Raw genomic sequence first — 12052 nt, forward strand, 5'->3', positions numbered from 1 at the left:
TTTTTTTTTTTTTTTTTTTTTTTTTTTTCTTCCGGATTTTTTTTTTCCGGATTCCGGCGTTGACTTTTAATTTTTTTTTTTTTTATTTTTTTTTATTTTTTTTTTTTCTTCCGGATTTTTTTTCCGGATTCCGGCGTTGACCGGCGGTAAACACCGGTCTCCGGCGTTGACTTTTTTTTATTTTTTTTATTTTATTTTTTTTTTAATTTTTTTTTTCTGTAACTTTTTTTTCCGTTTAAACAACAATATTGCTTTGAATGACAGTAATATTAACTATATTACTGTTAAACACAGTAAAAATAACTAAGCTATAGTTTAACACAGTGATATTGCTATATTAATCTATAGTACATTAATATTAACACAACAAAATTCATTATTATTGTATAATAAAGTAATATTACTATGTTGTCCGTTCAACAAATGTAAACAAAATAAAAAAAACCAAAAGAATTAATATTACTGTGAGTGACAGTAATATTACTATAGCAACAGTAATATTACTATAGCAACAGTAATATTACAATAGTAGACAGTAATATTATTACGTTACTCCGTGAATAACTCAAACAAACAAAATATCCAAACAAAAGAATAATATTGATGTGGTTGACAGGAATATTACTATAACAAACAGTAATATTACCGTCAACCACAGTAATATTATTGTGTTTACAGTAATATTACAATAATAGACAGTAATATTAATACAAACACCACAAAAAAATAATAATATTGATGTTGTTGACAGTAATATTATTGTGTTTACAGTTATTTTACTGTCAACGACAGTAATATAATTACGTTGACTTGTCAACAAATCAAAAAAAATAAAAAAAAATAATAATAAATAAAAAAATATAATATTGCATTAATTTACTGTCAACGGCAACACAATTACATAAATGTAATGTCAACGGCAGTACAATTACGTTAATTAACTATCATTGACAGTATAATTACGTTAATTTACTGTCAGTGACAGCACAATTACGGTCAACGTTTAGCGGCGGACGTGGAAAAACAAAACAAACCACACAAAACAAAACAAAAAACTTAAAAAAACACTAAAAAAAGAGACCGCCGGAAACCGGCGAAAAAATCCGGAAGAAAAGAAAAGAAAAAAAAAAAAAAAAAAGTCAACGCCGGAGACCGGCGTTGACCGCCGGTCAACGCTGGAAACCGGCGAAAAAATCCGGAAGAAAGAAAAAAAAAAAAAAAAAAAAAATTTAAAAAAGTCAACGCCGGAATCCGGCGGCAAAAAAAAAGTTTTTGAAAAAAAAAATATTTTTTGAAAAAAAAAAATTTTGGGTCAAAATTTAATAATTTGTGAAATTTGGGGTCAAATTGAGATTAAATTAAGTTAAGGATGAAATTGGAGCATATTAAATTATACTCCAAAAAAAAGTCAAAATTGAATTTTTGTGGTCAAAATTGAACTTTTATGGACAAAATTGATTAATTTGGATTACAATTAAGAATTGGGTATAAATGGTTGAGGGTAATATTGGGATATACATGAATGTTTCCTTTAGTTATAATAAATATTAAATGGATGGGCTAATTGGTAAAATAGATATGTCCCCTAAACCTAGAATAATAAACATGCTTGGTTGGGGACTTTTGCATAAAAATCCCTAATTTATAAATAGATTTACATAGCTAATAAATAAATTAAATAGCACGTACGGAAAAGAGAAAAAAAAAATATAAAATTAAATAAAGTATAGTGTAATATTTTTTCATATGGTGCGGTGGTGGTTGTGTAGTTATAATATATCTGAGAGGCTAACAAAAGTAATATGTATAAGGAGAGATTTAAGGGACAATATGTTCTTTGAGCCCACCATTTTATATATCTTAAATATAATTATATAAATATGATAAATTATATTTTTGTTAATCTAAGATATTAATTCCAAAATTAATGCTATTTAGGGTAAAGATTTGACCTTTCAGTCAGCGAAACAAGTATCTCTGCCAGTTGGCTGCATTTCCAATAGTTGCTGCCAAGTGAGGTTAGATTTGGTGGGGGCATCACAAAGATTTTTGCCTATATTTAAAACTTTTAATATTTATTATTATTATTCTATATATTAGGCTCTCCTTTTTTTTTTTTTTTTTTCCTTTTTATATAATTATAATCTTATATATAAAAGAAAGAATCCAATCACTGGGTAACCCTAAAAAACCCTAATGTATTTCAGTAATTAATTATTTTTAATATTTTTTTTTCTACTTATTTCTAACCATCATTTTTAACAATTATCAAAATTGAAACTAAACCGTGAAAAATTCTACCCTAATGATACTTATGTATTTATTTATTTTTAATATTTTTTCTCTACTATTTTTCAACAATTGTCAATCTCCTTCTTTTCATCAATGTATCTCAAATCTTAAGAGGTAAATCTTAATCTATATATTTGGATTGTAATTCTTAATATGTAAGATTTAAAAAAACTAATGTTATATAAAATATGAATAATACTACATTATTAAATTTTGCTATGTTAGTGTACTATATTTTCTTATTATGTATTAAATTTTTTTTTTTTCATTTCGAAATAATATTCCGTGCATCGCACGGGGAAAAAACGCTAGTAATATTTTAAATAGATGGTCCTAAATGTTATTTTTTTTTTTCAGATGCACGATTATGATTGGGCTCAAATCACTCCCAACTGGGTCTCCAAAATAATAGAGGGTTCATAATTGGGCTCAACCCAATTGGCCCATTATTCCATATTTTGTCGTCAAACTACAATTATTACAACCTACAAAGATATTTATTTTCTTTTATTAATATAATCACAAGTGTTTGGGGTTTATTCCTTGCATTTATAAAATAAATTGATAATTTTAATTCATGCATGTAACCTTTTCGAATTATCTAGTCATAATAAACTTTCCATTGATATAATCAATATTGTGAGCCCTGGACTGGCCGGTTCGACCGCGACTAGGTGATTCGGTGATCCAATCTGACATATAAAACTTAAAAATTTAAAAATCGGGATCAAATGACCAAAATTCGATTCAACCGAGTTAAACATCGAACCAGCGAACTCTTAAAAGAACCCAGTTTTCGGCCAAAACAGTTCGAACCAACGATGGAGTTGGTTATTTGTGGGTGAAGTGGATAAAAATGAAAATAATTGAAAGAAAATTTAAAAAAGAAATTAAAAAAAAAATATTATTAGAATTTTAAATTAATAAAATAAAATAAAAACTCCTGACAATATTTGAATTGATATAATATATATATTTTATGTTATTTTTATTATATTTGCCCGGCTAAGGAAATAGCGAGAGAAAGTAGTAGGGTTTTAGGATCTCTGCTCTGCATTAATGGTTTCCTCTTTACTCCGTCGGTTTCCATGGAAACGGAACCTCGGATCTTCAAATTGGACCTCTCAGTTCACTCGGATCCGTTTCATTTCTGATAAAGTTGATGCCGCATCTTCCAATTGTCGTTCTCCGGGAGCGGCGGCAGCTAATGAATCGGGTGGTTTTGTGGCTGTTTCCGATGAGTCAGTATCGATTTTGCCTTCAACAACTTCTTCTTCTCCGCCGCCGTGGCTTATGCTGCCACCGACATTCGGAGAAAATCGAAAAATTGTCTACAATTTCTACAGCATTTCAGAGGACAAAGTGGTGAATCTGAAAAATACAGGCGGCGGAGAAGAAGATGAAGAAATTGAATTGTTCGACAAACACGAAATCGTCGGTTCTTCACATGGATGGTTAGCTTTATGCAATCACAGAGAAGAGCAGCAATTTCTCTACAATCCCCTCTCAAACCGGCGCGTGGATCTCCCCCCAATCGACGCGTTACCCGTGCACGAAGACTACGAAGACTACTGTACGCCTCTGAACAAGCTCATAATATCCTGTTCCCCTGAAGAACAAGAACACTGCGTCGCGATGATGAGTTACAGTATGGACGAGAGGCTCGCCTTCTGTAGTTGCCCCTCACGCGCCGCCGCAGAGTGGACCCCAATCGGCGAGTGGTCCCACGCGTTCGAGGACAAGACTCTCCCCAGGGCTTACCAGGACTTCGTCTACTCCGGCAAACACAAACTCTTCTTCTGCGTCACCGAATTCGGTGATTTCGAGGCCTGGGATTTCAAAGACCCGAATTCTCCGGAGATGACTCCGGTGGATTTGAAATCGGACAAAGACAACTACCCTTACGGCTCATCCTGCAAGATGGAAGAGTACATGCTTAAAAGGGAGAGCAAATCCGTGAAGTATTTGGTCGTTGCAGAGCAGACCGGCGAACTTTTTCTCGTCAGGCGGTTCATCTTGAACCCGGAGTATGATTCCGGACCGGTCTCCGATGGAAAAAGTGTTCCGTACATGACTGTTTCTTTTGATGTTCACAAAATTGATTTAGAGAAAGGGGAACTGATTTACATGGAGAGCTCGTTGGATGGGCTGGCGATATTCATCGGAATCAACCATGGTTTCGCCATCTTCGCTGCAGAGGAACTGAAACTGAGTCCGAATTCAATTTATTTTACGGACTCGAAGGAATACTGCCCACGTTATTGGGATAAGGATAGAGAATACGGTGGGCATGATAATGGAGTTTTTAATTACGAAACAAGGACTTTCTCCTCTTGTTATTTTCCGGCCGCCGCCAACTCTGAAACACAGAGCATAAAGAGGATTGTGCCGCCGCCTATATGGTTTGCTCCTTAACTACAAAGTGGTGCAGGACACATGATTTAAGACATTTTGAAGGTAATACCATTGTACTGCATTCTTATGGTTGGGGTTGTGTCGACCGCAATCCCAGCCACGTATTGCGACCAGATCAGCTTAAAAAAAATCATTGATATATAAAAAGAAGAGTATCACGTCACACGAAACCGTAGAATTGAACAAACCGAAGTCCTGTTGTTACAAAGAATAGTATCTTAACATTGTTTCTTATTCAGCAACCATAAAAGAATATGAACACCCCCGTTTCCCTGTCTACACAGTATCATCTTCTCTATCCACAATACAAAGAGAGACTATTTTTTCTATCCAGCTAGTTGTACAAATACACAACATACGGTATGCAAGAACATAAATATTAATCCAATTAAAAAGGACTAGATTTTGCAATGGATGTACAACTTTTAAGCTTAAGCAAATATCTGCTGAATCACGGTTTCTGCATTTCCGTTATACTGGGCAAGAAGATGAATTGCTTCCGCTCTGGGTAGAGCAAGAAATTCCTGAAACAAAAACAGTACATGCCAGTAATGAATAATTGTCGTTAAACTACAAAAAGAAGAAAAAAATCATACTACCACAAAATGATCTTGGTATGGTAAGACAGACGTCAAATCAAATCTAAATTGAAACCCAAACGTCTCTTAATAATCTACATTATGGCCAAAGGGAAAAATAGTGAGAACTTACCATAACCTTGATTATAGAGTTTTCATCACATCCAATATCGGTGGACGAGATTTGATGAGGACTGCTACCATCTTCGTGCATCCTTGCATTGCTGGAGGATACTGTAACTGGTGAAGAGCCTTGAGTACAAGTATCAATAGTGGACTTTGAAGCAGCATCTCCAAGCAAAGGACTACCAACTTCTTTTAGGGAATTGATCCATAAAAGACCTTCAAACTGGTCTTTACACATTTGGAGCTTGAACCATTCACTGTGTGTGTTGAGGGCCGCTCTTATAATCTTCATTAGCTGGGGTTCCTCAATACCTAACCTCCTGCCAAGAGCAACCTTCAAACAAGAAATCATTTATTAGTATCTCCGATAATAAAAAAAAAAAAAAAAAAAAAAAAAAAAAAAAAAAAGATGCGACACAACTAAAAAGCAACTCAGACAGGTAGTTATGTAATGGCTCGGTTATTATATCTTATTAACCCTACGCCCTGGCTATTTATAATTATTTAACAATCTTCTTAAGGAACCTCTCAGTGTAAGGGGGAACATGCGGTAAAAGAACAATTACTATCAGTTCACAAAGTTCATGGTAATTGTAGGATAAATATGGCGGTAAATGAAAAATAGATTCAACCGGGCCAAGTACTATATTAAAAAATAAAAAGTAGTTGGTTCAGTTATGAGCATGCGAACCTGGAGTGAAGTTGCAAGTGTATCCAAGGGCAGTTGTTTGCCAATCGGTTCTTCAGTTGATTTGAGCAAAGTCAACAGTGTCTCTTTCAAGGGTTTAAGCAAAGCTTGATCTTTAGCTGCCAAAGGACCCAAATGAGATGAGGCAACTTTCAGTGCACAAGAATGGTCACCCGCCCGAACCAGCTTAAAAAATTCAACCTTCACCACATTTAAAAATCAGACGGATTAATTTTCCCCATTTTATTGAACTTATTATCTTTAATTTGAATAACAGCAAACAGAGGCATGAACCTGCTTCAGTTGAAAGAGCAGTACTGGATTGTGAGTGAAAAAGTCTGGATCCAGAGCATTAATCTCTTCAACAACCTCCGTTGTCATTCCCTCGCTGGCTAATTCCTTCATTCCTAAGATGATTTCGTACTTATCCAACCTATTGCTAACATTGTACGTCATGGATGACTTTTTCATATCCTGCAAAATAATTACCAAGCATTGATGTAAAGTTTGATATAGCAAATAAATTAAAATCAGCAACTATATAATGCAAGTCTCTTACCATTTTCGTGCAATCGTTTAAGTCAGTGTCACTAGAAGGTTCAGAAACAATTTCCAGATTCTCATTTCTTCCCCTCCATCGTTTGCGCTTGCCCCTCTCCATAGGACTCCTGTTTCTTTGCACAGCTTTGTTGCCTTGAGGATGACGAGTTTTACTGGTGCTACAGTCTTCATTACTACTGGTGGACTCGTGGGGGTACCGGACCTCCATGTCAGCAATTTGTGTGCTCGTCAGATCTAGTTTACTTTGAGAACCTCCGATGTGAACACTGCTTAATGACATATCACTGTCGGAACCAATTGAGCAATTTTCGGATAAATTACTGCCTGGGTTCAATTGATCAACAACTGCCTTTCCAGATGTAACATGCAACCCTTCCAATGGTAAATTACATAAGAGAAATATGATGATGATGATGGTCAACTGAATTTAAATTATAAGCAAAAGAGAAAAACAAGAAACAAATGATGATGGTCAACTGAAAAGAGCAGACCTTCGCTATGATTTGTTGGATCAGATTCTATGATACCCCTGTAAATGCAATACTCGCGAACAAGTTCATCGAGGAGAGTTATATCTAATCTCATCCGGCATAATTCATTCTGCAACAATAAAGAAACGAGGAAGATTTATAAGCCTAAAAAATAAAGTTCCACAGAAAATATGAGATTAATCAGTCCATCACTGCACAAAGCAAGAGCTCCCAATTTGCTGAAAATGTATATGGAGTAGAGTGCCAAATAGTATCATTCAGAAGCCTAACTCAATAATACTGTGATTTCTATTAGGGCTAGATTGCTAACTCATCTTATATACACATGGAAAGGTGTTAAATATCCCCTGTAAGCTCTTCTCTGACATCATACTCCCACCAGAACATACTCTGACAGGAAACAGACATTCCATACTAGGTTTACAATTGATTACAGGGAAAGCTTTAAATAGAGCAAGTAATTCCATCAGGGGCGATCATCCATAATGTGCAAAAGAGAATTCAAGTATTGCACATGTTTTTCTTTATAAAACTAAAACTCATCAGCACCACGGATATGAGGATGAAATTGGTGGAGGGGTGGGTGTGTGCGCGTGTGTGTGTGTGTGTGTGTTAAAGATTATGTATTTAGTGTGAAGAATTTGGGCACTTAATTAATGTTAAGGGTTTAAAGATGTCGAGGGTAAAATAGTCCATAAGAAACTTTAAATGAAGATATTCGCATTCATTTTTTATGACAATACAACACTAATCAGAATTTGAAAATATATATATTTTTGAAGTCGCATGCTATAAATATATGCATAATTTTTTTTCTTTCGAAACTCAATCTGAACCAGTTTATACTAATCAAAATCACCTCCACACGGGCGATTTCGGGTTTTACCGGAACCATTGTCATCCCTAGGTATTACAACTCCCAACAATTAATAGATAAATAAACAGCAGAAGTACATTTCTGACTCCTGAAATGCTGGCACATGTTGCTTCTTATCTTTGATAAGTATCTTGAGTGATGAACTTCCATATTTACACATCAGTTACAGTTAACTTTAATGTTTAGAATCGTAATCAACCACATCAATGAACTTTTGGGCAAAAATTGTAATCTAGGATTTTCTCGAGGTCCCAAAGGTCTGCCAACCAAGAGAGCAATGTTTAAAGAGTTGGTTACTGCATACCCAATTAGACCAACAAATTCCAGCAGATGTAATCGTAACATAGTTACACCTGCCGGCTCCATGCATTAAATTTTATGAACAAATTCTGCAATCACTATGTAAAGCAACTAAAAAACCAATAACTCTTAACAATTTCACACCCGATATGCAGGAAAATATTAATAGATCGAGACTTAATTGCACCTCACTATGTAAAGGAAACTTAAAGAACAATTCTTAGGAGTCTCAGACTGCAGAAGCAAGCAAAAATTAACAGACAAAGACTTAACTGCAACTACTTATCCTCTACAGTGGAATCCATGCAGCTGTGGGCATGGTTGAAATTAAAACATGATCACTTCTTCATTTGGACTAATCACTTGCATTCCAATAGACTAAAACAGATTGAAGATTTCAAAAGAGAAATAGAAAGAAATCTACCTTTTGATTATTTAACATATTCAACATTAACAATAGGCATAAAAGGATCCAAACGTAATATTTACATTGTTAACAATCCTGATCAAGAATCATCATTTAATATTATGACACTCCTTTCACTACCATCCATCTAATGTGAAAGAACTACAAAAGGCCGACATGTTCTCATGCACTGCATGCTCACTAGAAACGACTTTTTCATTTAACTTGAGGGTAACTGTGGTTAATATTCAAAAAAGGGGATGAAATCGTGTATGTCAATAATAGCTTTAAAAACTAAGTTAAATCAACCTGAAAAGCTTGGTGTAAATCACCCTTTGCGAACTTCAAGCTATCTACTGCACCCTGTCTTGTAAGTTCCACCGCATGAGCAAGAGCTTGGATGTCCACCTGGTGTACAAGCCAAATATAAATAAGTTCAATGCTAAAAACTCATTTTAAAATCGAGAAATAAGTTACTATGAAGCTATCTACCTGCCGGCTTGAAAAGGCCAAAGATGTGTAATATGATTTAAAATTTAAAATTTAAACAGCTCTTCAGATATCTCACCTCATCAAATGGAGGCACTTCAAACAAACTTTCTTGTGGTGTTGCAGGGGGGTCACGCTCCTCAAGAAGCAACCTCTCTGTAAGATTAGTTATGGGTGATGAAAATCCTTGATGAAGGCAAAATCCCTTGTGTATGCTGCATATTGTGTGCAAAATTCAACACCTTAAGAATAAATTAAACAGAAGATGCACATGTGTGCAAATTTACCGCATCAAAGTGTGCCTCGTTCCTAAGCTTTCTAATTTGTACCAATATGAAAGACAATTAAATCTAATCAATGCTCATACAATATTGAGAAATAAGTGAAGATTACCTTATTAAATATCTCAACGTCATTGAAAATATAGGATCATATGCATGTAAATGGGCCCGCAATACAGAAGACAGGAATCCCGCAATCTCAAACCTTCTGCCTTCAGACCACTGAAATAAAGGAAGTGGGTTAACTTTACAAAGAAAACATGCCTATTCTGCTTTTGTTCGCCAAGATAAATTCAAGTGAACAATATCTATCACTTCATATGGTCAAATTAGGTTTACACTCTTAATTAGAAACATCATTTCCTCAATTATTCCTACTGCACCACATTCACAATACTGAAAAATGCTTGTAGCTGGTTCCTTCTTAAGAGGAAAACAGGCATCATGAGAAACTACATACGTATCTTCATATATATATATATATATATATATATATATATATATATATATATATATATATATATATATATATATATATATATCAGTAAAAAATGCAAAACCTCTTCATTATGCTATGGCCTACACATGACTGGTAATCAAGCATAATTATTCATTACAGCATAATAATCCAGGAGAATCTTTACTCGTCCAAACCTAAAAAGTAAAAATTTGTTTAAGCTTTCTCACATTCTAACTTGGGGCCATGTGCGAATGTTTTATCATGATTGTGGCAGGAAATCTCTAAACAGGCATTATAACTACAAATAATAACTGTGTAATTTCATATATTCAAGTCACACCAAATAAACGCAGTCCGCGTGACGAGAATAACTGATTAATCAAATTACAAATATATACTTCTTCAACATCACACATTTCCACATTTTAGAGTGCATGTGATTCCTGCACGCCATCATTTCCACCTCAGATACCTTCATGTCCTAAACATTTCTATATTGCTTCACAAACTTTAGTTAATACTTCTCCAGCCAATAAGGAAGATTTGAACAGGTTTATTTTTTAATTTTTAAGCAGTACTCAGGTTATCAGAAATCTTATTGGCTATTGCCAACATGTCGTACATGAAGAATTATATTTTTGGTAATTTGATATTTTCCTTCTATGCCATGTACCACTTGGGTCACTAGTTCCCAATAGATAATGTTCTTCCAGCTAGATAGCTACTTCAAATATAACATCAATAAAAGCACATGAATCGAATGATGCGGCCAAAATGCATAGATATTTATTGCAAACCGCATCTTAAATACCAGGAAATAAACAAATTTGTGCCATTATGCCTTAGAGCGCTGAGCTCTCAAAATTACTTGCACAAATATCCTTGAATATAATTCGCAGTCCATAACACCCGACATAAAAAAAATCGAAAAAGAAAAAAGGACGAGAACGAGAAGTGCATGCAGGACATCATAGAGCTCTTTGCTAACAGATATCAAAATGACGATGTTTTCCACTTACCTCATTTACCACCGGAGACGTCTCATCATCTTTGTCATAAATTAAAGCAAGAAGAACATGTTTAAATTCCTCATATGCTTCCTTAAAATGAGATACAAACATGTATCAGTTCCAAAGCAAGCAAAATGAACAGATTATATAATATATAAATATAAACCACTTAACAAAGTCCTCAATTGGACTAAATCTCCTACCCCAAAACACACACATATATACATGTGAAATAAACACTCACAAACAGTATGTAGATAATAATCTGAATACTGCGCACTCAATAATGAGAACGTACTGGGTAGGCATCCAAAGCACACGGCGCGAGAGATGCACGCACACACTTGATAGCAGAATCACGATCCTCGTCAGTTCCTTTCCTTAATAGCTCAATGAATTTCTGTGTAACAACAACCGCTTGATTTAATTTAATTCCAAAGGAACGAGATATTACAAAACGCAAAAACAAACACGCCACGAAAAAAAACAAATTTGTGAAATTGCATGCCTGCTTCTGTAGACGAAAGAGGAGCCGATGATCGTCGAGCACCGCCGGTGCGTGCGTCCGGAGGAGGTCGATGGCGGAGTCAATGTCGCCGGACTCGAGAAAGCGCCTGATCTGAGAAATCAGGAGGCGCCACCTGTACGAGGAGGAGGACGGCGAAGGAGAAGACGGAGGAGACGAGCCGTCGATTAACCGCTCGGACTTGGCAAAGTCGATGACTAGGGCGTCGAGTGCTTCCCAATTCACCGGCGTGGAATCCATTGCTTCTAGAATCTCGCACATCTAGATATTTCCCTACTTATCATCTCTTATGGAGTTGGCATCTTTTTCCCTTTTAATTTTTCTCAATTTTTATTTATTGGGATATTTATATATATATATCGGATTGTGTTGAACTATGGAAGGCGGGCCAGTGGACAAAATAAATGGCAGAAGAAGGCGGCGACCGATGGTTGAAGGTGCAACGGAAGGTTGTACGTGGTGCCACGTATGCCTGCCTGTAATTCAATTCAACCCATTTTCTACTTTTTTTTTTCCGGTCAAAAGGTCAAGTTATATTATAATTTATAACAT

General features: G+C 35.1%; 2 protein-coding genes across 2 annotated transcripts; one reads left to right on the forward strand and one right to left on the reverse strand.

Annotated features, from left to right (window-relative positions):
• Window positions 1–3351: 3351 nt before the first annotated feature.
• Window positions 3352–4707, forward strand: LOC105972849 (uncharacterized). The gene has a single exon (XM_088822624.1). The coding sequence runs from the start codon at window positions 3352–3354 to the stop codon at window positions 4705–4707; it is 1356 nt and encodes a 451-aa protein (XP_088678750.1).
• Window positions 4708–4867: 160 nt separating this feature from the next.
• On the reverse strand, window positions 4868–12013 carry LOC105972838 (Ran-binding protein in the microtubule-organising centre protein). Its single transcript, XM_012997823.2, has 12 exons — window positions 11483–12013; window positions 11273–11374; window positions 10984–11064; window positions 9617–9726; window positions 9303–9438; window positions 9044–9142; window positions 7152–7260; window positions 6659–7032; window positions 6394–6573; window positions 6103–6300; window positions 5419–5745; window positions 4868–5231 (listed from the first exon to the last, which is right to left on the reverse strand). The coding sequence occupies exons 1-12, from the start codon at window positions 11759–11761 to the stop codon at window positions 5139–5141; spliced, it is 2088 nt and encodes a 695-aa protein (XP_012853277.2). The 5' UTR covers window positions 11762–12013; the 3' UTR covers window positions 4868–5138.
• Between the last annotated feature and the right edge of the window lie 39 nt (window positions 12014–12052).

The sequence above is a fragment of the Erythranthe guttata genome, chromosome 8 (assembly GCF_056151865.1).
Source record: "Erythranthe guttata isolate IM_541 chromosome 8, IM_541, whole genome shotgun sequence".
Taxonomy (NCBI): Eukaryota; Viridiplantae; Streptophyta; class Magnoliopsida; order Lamiales; family Phrymaceae; genus Erythranthe; species Erythranthe guttata.